Source organism: Peromyscus maniculatus, chromosome 3 (genome assembly GCF_049852395.1).
Source record: "Peromyscus maniculatus bairdii isolate BWxNUB_F1_BW_parent chromosome 3, HU_Pman_BW_mat_3.1, whole genome shotgun sequence".
Lineage (NCBI taxonomy): Eukaryota > Metazoa > Chordata > Mammalia > Rodentia > Cricetidae > Peromyscus > Peromyscus maniculatus.
The window spans coordinates 133,373,523-133,386,174 of record NC_134854.1 but is presented as its reverse complement, the minus strand read 5'-3'; the positions used below and the strand labels follow the sequence as shown (position 1 = coordinate 133,386,174).

At 39.0% G+C, this 12,652-nt stretch overlaps 1 protein-coding gene across 2 annotated transcripts in view; it reads right to left on the bottom strand.

The window, feature by feature from the left end:
• Grm7 (glutamate metabotropic receptor 7) overlaps positions 1 to 12,652 on the bottom strand; it is a 905,956-nt gene that overhangs the window by 305,771 nt on the left and 587,533 nt on the right. For both annotated transcript variants that reach the window (XM_042273759.2, XM_042273760.2), the window contains exon 5: positions 11,968 to 12,108. In XM_042273759.2, the coding sequence (XP_042129693.1) occupies positions 11,968 to 12,108 (141 nt within the window). The remainder of the gene's footprint in view (positions 1 to 11,967; positions 12,109 to 12,652) is intronic.

Here is a 12,652-nt window from a genome sequence, read left to right as displayed (position 1 = left end):
ACAGGAAGCTTCTTAGGACTCAAGTGATTAACACAACTCTCAGGAAGTATATGAAACAGACTAGCTTCAGAAAGTTCCTTCCTCTCTAAAATTAGATAAGCAGTAAGGAGAAACTTTCCAACCTTTTGTACTGCAGAGAGCTCCTGGGTTCAAGCTTTCATGTGTCTTCCCCTCTGCTAAGGTGGGCTTTCAATGCTGTAGTTACATTTGAGTTGGCCATGGCCCTGTAAGTAATACCTCACCAATGCTCCTATAAGTAACCTCTGAGGACCAGGAGAGCCAAGGCCCTCCAAGTATCTGCCTGCCTCCATAGATCTCCTGTTCCTGCAAAGAGACTGGCAATGTTAAGAGTAGCTCTAAAAAGTTTGTATCTGGGATTTTATATGTGGTTTACATTTATATTTATTTTGTGAGCACAGCTTTATTCTCTATAAAATGAATATGATGTTGCATACACTGTAAAATCCTAAAATGCTTTTAGTGTCCATATTTCTCCCTGAGGACAGGAATGGGTAGATGACAACCTCTATTACCAGAAGTTCTTCCTGAGGAAGGCTATATTCCATTCCAACTAGCTTAATGACACTTGGTAAGTCATTCAACAGCCCTTTCTTATGCCTACTAAAACAACTCAAAGTATCCTATTTATAACACTTAGGTTGCTCATAAGAGGCACTTTGTTTACAGACTGTTGCTAGGAGATTCATGGGTATTAATTCCCCTAGATCAAGAATTCCTTTTCATTAACACTCTAGCCTGACAGACTTTCCAAATATGGAAGAGCTATAATTCCCACATTTAAAGCCATTGCATGCTAGAATTCACGAGAAAAAAATAACACATCTCAAGTAATTATGGTTTCTAGCACCAACGGAAGGCATTTTGTTTGGATGCTTCCATAGTTTTAATGCAGGGTCCCTCCACTGCTTGGATTCTATACAGAATTAAATACAGTACCTCTGGATACTTTGATGTACAATGTGATCTGAGGAATTTGGAGACAGTAACAGGAATCAAAATGGCACTTAACAATGACCCCTTCTCAGGTTGTTTGGTGCTGGCTGAAGAAGGCTGAGTTCATTTGCTCTGTGAGAATACATTTATAACCATCTGTTTCCCAAGAATAGAGACAGCTAGCCTGACTCCCAGCATCTAGGAAAGCAATCCTCTAAGTTTGGAGCAGTGGTCCTGTTGTTTATTGAAGATAATAGCCTTCTGTATTCTTACTTTCCTTCCTCAGTTCTACTTTGGTTGGTGTCACACTGTCATATTTTAATACAATACTGTGCTATATTTGTGTGTGCACTTTTTATTCTTCTTTCCTTTTTTTTTCTATACTAGATTCTCAGCTCAACTCTTTTGGGAAGGGTGAATATCACAGAACACAAGAGAAGAATGTGGTGATATTTTACTTGTATGTTAATAAATAAAGTTTGCCTGGAGATCAGAGGAAATAGCAAGCCATTTTAAGTGAACACAAGAGTCAGGCAGTGGGAGCACATGCCCTTAATCCGATCACATGGCAGACAGGGTCTCTGTGTTCAAGGCCATGCTAGGGAACAGAGTCAAGTGTGGTGACACACACCTTTAATCCCAGTACCAACCATAGAGACCTGGAGGTCTATACAGACAGGCAGTGACAAGGAAGTGAGGTAGTTTGGCTAAGAGCCAATGAGAGGCCAGTACAGCAAGGCAATAAAAGTCTGGGTAGACAGGAAGTCATGGCAATTGGAAGCTACAGAGCAGGTGAGGTAAAGTAATTGGTGGCTCTCACTATTTCCCTTATCTCTTAGGCTTTCACCCCTATATTTGGCTCTGTGTTTTTTTTTAATTTAATAAGACCTTTTAAGATTCGTGTTACAGAAGAAGAATGTGTGTATGTGTGTGTGTGTGTGTGTGTGTGTGTGTGTGTGTGTGAGAGAGAGAGAGAGAGAGAGAGAGAGAGAGAGAGAGAGAGAGAGAGAGACTTCAGCATTTTAAAAGCCAGTGTGTATTAGTTTCAGATACGATCTTCAAAGTTGAATCTGTTAAGGTTTCAGGATGTAAATTATATCCCACAGATTTATGCAGACCCAACTAGAGTCTAGGTGGTCTACTTCCTCCCAGCTTCTATAAAGATATTTGTTACTGGACAATGAGAAATGAATGGCTGAGGAGATGCATGATCCTCAGAGTTGGCATATGTCCCTGAAAATCTCTCCAACTTCCCCTAAATAGTCCTGTGAAGGTTTTTGAAGTGTTCAAAATCAGAGTGGGGCCTGGTAAGATAGAATCCAGACCTGAGTATTCACACCAAAAATCCAGCTATCATGGCTCCCTTAACAAGGGTAGAAACAGATAAGATAGATTTAGAGTCTGCTTTGTGGATAGAAAGCAGTCATGGGAAAATTCCAGTCTTCAGAGAAAACAAGGAATGCAGAGAGGGACTATTTTTTCCTATGGATCACTGAAATTGAGATATAAGAACAAAAGCAAAGCATGGAAAGGAATCTAAAGTTGTATTTAGTACACTCAAGATCATATTGATAGAGATTCATCACTGTTGCTCAGTGATGATCTGCAAGGACTCATGTAAAACTGCTTTTATGCCAGCTTCTCGTCTCTCTGATCCATCCATGGAATACTTGACCATGGGCACATTTGATAAGATGCTACCACAGGAAGATGTTAATTGAATTGTTGTTCTTAAAACCACTTTTAAAAAACTTTATTGTCACTAAAATAATATAAGAAAATATACCTTAACATATAAATGAATGGAAATTAAAGGTATAAAATTAGCAGGACACAGGCTTCAGGGATAATTTAGTAGGTAGTGCCTGCTGCTAGCATGAGGACCTGAGTTTAGATCTCCAACATTTAAGTAGAATATATATGTGTGTGGTCATACAGAGTTCTGTCACACAAGCACTTGAGTGGTAGAGAAAAATAAATCTTTTGTGCTCACTCCAGTCAGTGAAGCCAATAAGTGTGTGCTTAAGTTCATTTAGTGACCCTGTCTCAAAAAATTAGAGAAGAGCCTTTGGGGAAGATATACGACATTGGTCTTTCACTTCTATAAGCATGTAACCCATATACAAATGCAACCCCTGTCCAACACAAAGAATTGTCATAGTAGCTGATATGATTTAATGCAGAACTAAATTATGATTCTGACTATTTATTATACATGGGAATCCAAAGTCTGGAGATATACTCATCTTTTATGTACACACATAAGACTTACTCAGTACTCCATGTTTTCAAAAGGATTTAGAGGTTTTCTAAGACCAGTGAGGATTTCTCATGTGACATTCATCTCATTTCAATTTAGAGAGTAACAGAATCCTAAGATAACTGCCACCTCATCTGTCAAAACCACACAGGCAGGCATCTAAGCTATTGCTGTAAAATGCTACACCAAGTTGAAAGCTATATGTCTTAATATTAATGTGATGGTCCAAAGATATTTAATTCTTAATATCTGCCATTAAATAAATAAACAAATAAAAAATCAAAACAAATTGACATGCTTCCAGTTTCCACAGAAGTAGAAGGTAGATAGGTAAAGACTTTCAACCAAACTATTGTTTAGAGATAAGTCAAGTTCTTAAATATCAAGGAGCCACATTAACATACAATTCTAAAATTTGTGAGCATAAAGACTAATTCATAGTTTATATCAAGTGTCTACTGAAGAAACCAGGAAGGAGTAAAAGTATGTTTCTATTGTGTCTTGTCAAAACAGCTTCAACAAGTCTTCTTGAAATATTAAAGAGTTAGATACTATTTCTCTATGTACATTTTGATATGGACTTTTCTGAAAAATCATGTCATATAAATTAGGTGCTGCCATGAAACATCTATATGAAAATTAAAGGTCAACTCAGAGTGAAAGGAGAAAATGACAGAGAAAACTAATTAGTTCAGTCACAAATCCTTTCTGCATATATGTTCTCAGCACACTTAGTTTTCTTAAATGTCATTCCTTTATCTAAATAGCTTTATTAACAAAGTCTACAGATAGTGATTAGGTTACATCAAGAATGAGATCTTATGAATGACAGTGTGTACAGGGTTGATTCATTAACCTTATTTATTAGCAACCTTTTAAAGGAAAGAGATTTTACTTAGACCATTAGTTTTGAGAAGAACACAGCTTAAGGATCCTGACGACACACTGTGGAAATTCAAATCCAGATGTGGTGGGTCACACTTATCACCCAAGAACTCAGGGGGCTGAGGTAGAACTGCCTACATCTTGCACTAAGATGAGAATACGAGGCCAGCCAGGATCACACAGTTAGATGCTTAAAAAAAAAATAAACAGAAAAAGTGGCATTCAATAGTGTTTACTCTTCAGCCTTTGTTATATTTGCACAATGAATATTAGTTTAAGATGCAAATCACACTGAATTTTGTAATATGTGACTAGAAAACACAAGCAATAAAGACAGTGAGTTGCTACAGGGAGTAGGTACTATCCACTTATTTATCCTTTCTCATATCCAAAGGATCACAAATCTCTAACAGCAAAATTGGCCCTTCACATGGATTCCTAAATACTGAACTTCTTCCTTTCAGTGAGGAGGTAATTCTGATGAATCAGTGTGCATAAGGGGAACCTATCAGAGCAGTAATGTTGGTTAGACAAATCTTCTGTGTGAACCCCAAGACACAACAGGCAGAAAATGTTTTGATGTCTGCCACAGCAAACACGTTCAGATTCCTGGAACCTTGTACTGAATAGGAAGGATACATTTGAGGGAGACCTTGAAAATACACCACTTCTCCATTAAAATGGGTGAAAATCTGGGAAATGCGGAGTCTGGCTAGTTCAGTGCCAGACAATACCTGGATGCGAACTCTGTTATGGTTCTGTACTTCCTTTGACACTGACTTTTCTATTCCACTCAGAGCTTAGCATGGTCTCGTGCCTGTCCATAAACATTTTAGCTCATCAGTACAGCATCATGGAATGCACATCACCCCATGAAATACTCATGTCTATACCTTTGTATTTACTCAAATTTCTGGTTTTATTTTCCTGTTGAACTTTTATATACAGTCTTCTTTTCTTCAGAACTCACATAAATAGGATAACCATGAATTCTTCACAGACAATTGCATTCATCCAGAACGGTGAGTAATTTTTAGCCATACTGAATTGGGACCATGTGCTCAAGTCACTTCAGATTTAACACTTGAATTATGTAATTTAATCCCACTGCAGCTTCAGAAGTTTTTCTTCATTCCTCATTTGAAGCATGAAGAATGGCTTTGAAAAGTTAAGCAATACTGTCCAAGCTTTCTTAGGTAAACTCATGAATAGGCTTTGATGGTAGACTCTGTCTTCATTGATTCTAAAACTATTAACTGTATGGGTAAAAACATTTCCCCAGTTGAAGATGGCCTTTATTTTTCTCCTGAGACATCATTTCATTTTCCTTCTCTTCTTAGCATTTCCAAAGAACCATCATCCTCAGCATGATCAGACTTGGACCAGATCTCTATATTAGCAGCACTGTGCCACATCTCAAGGGGAAACTTGTTAGGGACAAGGACAAAATCTCTAGTTAGTGGAAAAATACAGACCCCTGATAAGACAGGGAACTAGATCATCTTACAGTCAGGTTGCCAAGCAACAGGACATTGAGTCAGAGCCCTTGACCATTTCACCCTGTAAACATCCTATACAAACATCCTATTAGCTTGCCCCACCTTATGCAGATGACAGCTTCTTGCTCCCCTCACCCTGCAGGAACTATATAAACCCTTCTGGAGAAAATAAATTTGCACCTTGATCAGAATCTAGACTTGGTGTATTTTCCTTTATATCTCCTGTCTCTGCATTCCCTCCTTAGGGTGGTCGAGAACCCGTTGTGGCCCTGCAGGTGGGGCAGAAACTAGCTCAGCTGGTGGGCTTAGAATCAGGAGCTGTGGTGATATATTATGTCCCCCAATATATTGTGCATACTAATAAACTTATCTGGGGTCAGAGGACAGAACAGCCACTAGATAGACATAGAGGCCAGAAAATGGTGGCACACACACCTTTTATCCTTTCACTTGGGGGGCATCCGGATCTCTGTGAGTTCAAAGCCACACTGAAAACAGCCAGGCATGGTGACTCACACCTTTAATCACAGGAAGTGATGGCAGATAGCAGAAAGGTATATAAGGTGTGAGGACCAGGAACTAGAGCTGGTTAAGCTTTTAGGCTTCTAGCAGCAGTTCAGCTGAGATCAATTTGGATGAGGACACAGAGGCTTTCAGTCTGAGGAAACAGGATCAACTGAGGAACTGGTGAGGTGAGGTGGCTGTGACTTGTTCTGCTTCTCTGATCTTTCAGCATTTACCCTAATACCTGGCTCTAGGTTTGTTTTTATTAATAAGAACTTTTAAGATTCATGCTACAAGGAGCCACATGTACAATTAGTAAACACAATCCATATGCTCTTTCTGTTGATTAAGGACATGTGATTCTCATTAAATTGTCTACTAGATTCTATTTCCTAGTGTGTGGCTCTAACACTGTCTCCATGGGATGATGTTCCCCTAGTATGAAATATCACAAGTGACATTGACTCCTATCATATGGGGACTCTGCCTTCTGCAAAAGTCTGGACCATTTTACACACATTCTCTTCCAGGATGTCAGCCCAAAGGAGTCATGTACAAGATCACTTGCTACTGATGTTTGGCTTGTAGCAGAGAAAATAATTTCAAGTGATGGTAGGAGAAAGAGAATTAGCTTTTGGAGTTAGAAATATCAGGATATATACAAGAGCTGTGGAATATTTTAAAGATATGGAGCAATGAAGAAGTGTTGCTTGCCTTGCAGCTATGTCAGATGAATGTTGAGTAATTTATGGGACAAGTGGTTAGAGAGTTTCTCAGGATATTTGCATTAAGAATGTCTGTACCTCAGATCCCCCAAAATTCTACAGGAGCAAATATTATTCTCTATTTCTCAAAATTTTTTCAACAATTATTTTTTTTCTTTCAAAGCCCTTTTATTTGTATGTGACCTTAAAGCTTTCATTACAACATTAGAAAAGCAATCTGCTTTCTTCAAATGCTCCAGGTCTTGCTGCTCATTACTGAAGTACATAAGACGACAGATTCCATGTGGGTCTGCCTAGAACTAACATAGAAACATACCTTCTTATAGCTTAAGAGGCTACACAAAGGAAAATAAATGGTATTTTAAGCATGTTTACTTTTAAATTTTTAGAAGAGTCAATTTTTCATCAGAGCACAGTCACAAGAAGGGATGATGGAGGCTGGTTTTTTTTTTTTTTCAATCCTCCTGTTAAAATATCTACTGTCACGCCGGGCGGTGGTGGTGCACGCCTTTAATCCCAGCACTCGGGAGGCAGAGCCGGGAGGATATCTGTGAGTTCGAGGCCAGCCTGGGCTACCAAGTGAGCTCCAGGAAAGGCGCAAAGCTACACAGAGAAACCCTGTCTCGAAAAACCAAAAAAAAAAAAAAAATATCTACTGTCTCTATGCTGTATGTTTACAATGTAAAACTGATAATTCCATGGTCTCCTCATGTGCCTGCTTCTTTCTGACACATTCATTCTCTTTACTGTTTAAAAACTTGGTCATCAAGCAGCTTTCCTTTTTATCTTCCATATGCTGAAGCCCACCAATGCTTCCTTCTCTTGTCCATGTCCATGATTAAAATTGGTTTGTATCATAGCTTTAAGGACTCGTGTCTAACCTATTCCTATTATTTCATCTTTCGCTCTAGATTATCAGTCATCATATGTTTTCCTACCACTTTCTACTTCTAGAATTGGGGTGTGTCTAAATGTCAAGATATTTTAAGGAGTGTTTTGAACATACTACCAAAGCAACATAAGACTTCAGTCAGGCTTGGAAAAGGAAAGGGCAAAGAAGAAAAAAACATAAACAAGAACAAAAACAAAAACCACTCATGACACCATTCTTATCTTGTGTATTTATATGCACAAGCTTGAAGACTAAAAACAATAGTAATAATTGTAGATGTAACCAACCGTCTTATTAAAATAAGAAACACAGAATCAATGTAAAAGAGAAAGCCGAGAGGTCAGAGCTCAGAGCTAAAAATCTTACCTCCTGCAGTGCTCCTAGCTTCCCTGAAAGAGAGCTACTTCCTGTGTGTCTGTCTTTAAATAGTCTTTCTGTTCTGCCTTCTCATTGGTTGTAAACCCAAACACATGACTGCCTCATCACTGCCTGTAAGTACCACCCTCCAGGTCTTAAAGGCATATGTCTCCAATGCTGGCTGTATCCCTGAACACACAGAGATCTACCTAGCTCTTCTACCAAGTGCTGGGATTAAAGGTGTGCACCACCACCACCACCACCACCACCACCACCATGCTCTTGCTATGGCTCTAATAGCTCTGACCCCCGGGCAACTTTATTTATTAACATACAATGAAAATCACATTTCAGTACAAATAAAATACCATCATAAATAATATTTACTACCACTTGCTGTGGGATGTTCTGTATGGCAAATGTGTTGCTCTGATTGGTCAATAAATAAAACACTGATTGGCCCGTGGTTAGGCAGGAAGTATAGGCAGGACTAACAGAGAGGAGAAAAGAAAGAACAGGAAGGCAGAAGGAGTCACTGCCAGCCGCTGCCAGGACAAGCAGAATGTGAAGATGCCGGTAAGCCACAAGCCACACATGGCAAGGTATGTGTTTATGGAAATGGGTTAATTTAAGCTATAAGAACACTTAGCAAGAAGCCTTCCACGGCCATACAGTTTGTAAGCAATATAAGTCTCTGTGTTTACTTGCTTGGGTCCGAGTGGCTGTGGGACTGGCCGGTGACCAAGATTTGTCCTGACTGTGAGCAAGGCAGGAAAACCCTAGCTACAACCACTCAATAGACCATGTCTTACTAATACGGATAATTTTAAAAAGAGGTGTGATGATTATCCTTGATTGTCAATGTGACACTTAGATTCTGAAATTTACTAGGAAATATGCTTTTGATGTGTCTGTGAGGGTGATTTCCAGGAATTTGCTAATGGGGAAGACCCACCATCACCATTTTTGGCACCTTCCAAGGAGCTGACCAGATAGAAGGATGTTAAAGGGAAAAGCAGTGTTGCCTGCCTTTGTTTCTTCCTGAGTGAACACATTCATGCTCTGTTGCTACTGCTGCTGCTGCTGCTGCTGCTGCTGCTGCTGCTGCCATCCTGGGTGGACATTAGATTCCAGCACGTTTGAACTTCCATATGAACTGAAGACCAGCAGCTCTCCAGGCCTTCCAAGTCCCTATATTGGGACTAATGAGTCACCCTACTAAGCAAACACCAGATTCTGAGTGTTTGAACTGTGTAGATGGCCACTGTTAGGTTACTCAGCCCCTACTGAGTAAACCATTCTAGTAAACACAATTTTATGTATAATTATAATTTTTTAAATAACATGTAACTAGTTCTTTCCCTAAAGAAATCATTGCCTCATAAAAAATATATGTAGATGCCGGGCGTTGGTGGCGCACGCCTTTAATCCCAGCACTCGGGAGGTGGAGGCAGGCGGATCTCTGTGAGTTCGAGGCCAGCCTGGGCTACCAAGTGAGCTCCAGGAAAGGCGCAAAGCTACACAGAGAAACCCTGTCTCGAAAAACCAAAAAAAAAAAATATATATATATATGTAGAGAGAATAAGCGAATGACTTTGGATCATCAGTAACTTAGTAAATGAGACCCCGAGAAGAGTATAACAGAAAGACACAAAATACTTTTTCCATTTCTGTTGGTAGATTGGTCATATTTTTTTTTGTTTGTTTTTTATAAACTTCAATTCGCTATGCTCAGTACTGAGATGTGGTTATCCATAGAACATTCTGATTTAGAGCATGCAAAAAGACAAGTCTTGGCCTCAGATAGAAACAAGCCTAAGTTCCATTTTGACAATCCATTCCACCTCCAGCCATTCTACAGAACATCGGATGTCAGAAACACTCTGGAAACTGTCATCCATCATCTGCATACTGTCGTACACTTGAGTGTTCCCTGTCTTACAGACAAATTATCCAGATGTCAAACTAATTTTTTCAGTTTCCACTTGAAAGCTTTGTGTCACCTAGGTCTAGTCAACATTGAATCAATTTTATTCATTTTTCTTTCCAACAATAGAAAGACCATGTTTCTGAGAACACTGTGCTGTTACATACTATGGTCTGAACAGAGAATGCAGTTACTCTGACATTCTAGTTAACCATAATGCCTCCAATACATGTGTCCTACTGATTTTGCAGCAATATTTTCATTTTGGTCTCTTTACCATACATCTTATTTTTATAGAAACTTGAGAGAGAGAGAGAGAGAGAGAGAGAGAGAGAGAGAGAGAGAGAGAGAGAGAGAGAGAGAGAATGTGTGCTCATATGTATGTGTACATGCAATGGCTAGAGGACAGTCTTGGTCCCTTAGCCATGATCATTGCCCCTTAGTCACAATCCTTCTTGTATTTTGAGACAGAGCCTCTCACTGACCTGGGAATCAACCATTAGGGTAGGATGGCTGGTCAAAGAACCTCAGGATTCTGTCTCTGCCTCTCCAGTGCTGGGATTTAAGTGCTTTTGCCCATACCTTTGCCTTTTCTCCAATGTAAGGTCTGGGAATTGAATTTTGGTACTCATGTACGTATGATAAGAACTTTAGTGCCTTAGCTTTCCCTTTGCCCTTGTCCTCAGTATGCCTGATCACACTGAGTACACACTGTAGGGTGTAGGGATACTGGAAAGCTACATTTCAAATGTCAAAGGTTACTGGAGAGGACAGTTAGGCTCTACTCAGCCTTTCACAGTTATTCAGTGCTCAAGTTAAAGATCAGCTACAAGATTAAATACAAATCAATATCAAATTCCATCAAACATTACAGTATTTGCTCTTCTTTTGGCAGCTCCTGCCTTAGCTCATTCTTTCTCCCTCACTGCCCCATATTCTCCCCAAAGGTGACTGTAGCTCATTCACCATTTTGGGGGGGTTCATTGTATCATCAGAGTTGCAGTAATCCTCTTGCTATAGAACCATGTCATGTTATTTTTTTCAGTGACTTTTCACCCAGTTTTCTCCTTCACAAATTAGCTGTTGTCGAATCCATTGACAGATGCTGATACAAGCATTATTTTCTCAAGGAAGTCTTTGGAAAAAAAGCTCATGCCATTAACACAACTGAAATTCCTTTGATATATGTCCTTGAAATCCAAGCTCACACCTTTTAGTTTATATGACAAGTTCACTGGAGCAATTTCAATGTCCTTCTTATACTCCAATACTACATTCTAAGCCTTGTGAAAGCTGAGTCCCAGACTACTTGGTTCACCATGAGACCAGCACAGCTAGAATGGTGCTTAGCAGAAGGGAGATTACTTAGTAAGTGTCTGTAAAAGACTAAATGAACTATTGTCTCCTTTCCCCTTTACCTATTTATAAACACACTTTTTACTGGGAAGAAATTCACAAAAGATTTATATGAGAAGCAGTGAATACTTTAAGCATGTGTTAAGTAGCAAATGACTTTCACTTATACATTGTGAAAACCATTAATAATGTTCATAATTATAAATTCAAGCACTCTATAGACTTGATCAGATATACTATGGATAATAACAGTTGCCACTGGTCCTGGTTTGGGATGTCTTAGGGGCTTTTGTTTTTGTGAAAAAGACTTCATTCTCCTGGCTAGAACATGAGCTAATATTTATTAACAGGAGTGTTTGAAGCAACAAGATCCCAAGTATCGCTGGAAATGCCAATTACAGTGAGATGGACAGGCAGAAAAGAACACATTCTTGTCTCTCTTTCCCTTGACCTGCAAGAGTTATGCTGTTGTTCTGTTTTCTGAACAATCTAGTAAAATTCAATTTACTTTTTCAATTTGTCTCCAGCCAGGCTTCCTTCTGTCAACTATGCAGACATCTCAGTGCTGGCCACGTAAAGTCACAGGAGGACAACAGGAATGAAATTACCTGTGCATTTGCGATCTGTGTCTTCTTTTTTGGACCCACTAATTGTCAACTTGCAGTTGAAGTTTTCTTCCCAGTATTCAGCAAACCATACATTTCTCCTGTTGTTTTCAAGTGTTCGGGATGTGAAGTAAGCATCAAACCCTAAACAGAGTTAAATGAGAAGGTCAGAACTCATGGAGATCATTGCTTCCATATGGTAAATAAATTAATGAAAAAAAAGAACCAGTGATATTTTGTAGACTAGAGGATTTATTTATTTGTGTCCATGAATAGAATAGATGGATGAAGATCAAATACACATACAATACAGACACACATACACACACACATACACACACACAAACATTTATTTATATATATATATAAAATATGTATATCATATATATCATATATATGTGATAAATTATAGGGAGCTTTCTAATTCAATAAGTGATAGAGAAGTGTTGTCTACAAGCACTATTTTCACTGTGAAATCCACACTGAAGACCTTTGGAATGCTATAATAAATTTAAAAAATGCTTTGCATTCCTAGTGAGCTAAACCAAGGACAAATGTCTTCGACTGTGATGATTAATACTGTCACCTTAAGGGTCTTTACTCATCTAGGTGACAAATCTCTGGGCAATGGGGATTTCTTTGATTAGACTACTTGAGGTAGGAAGACCCTCCTTAACTGTGGGTAGGA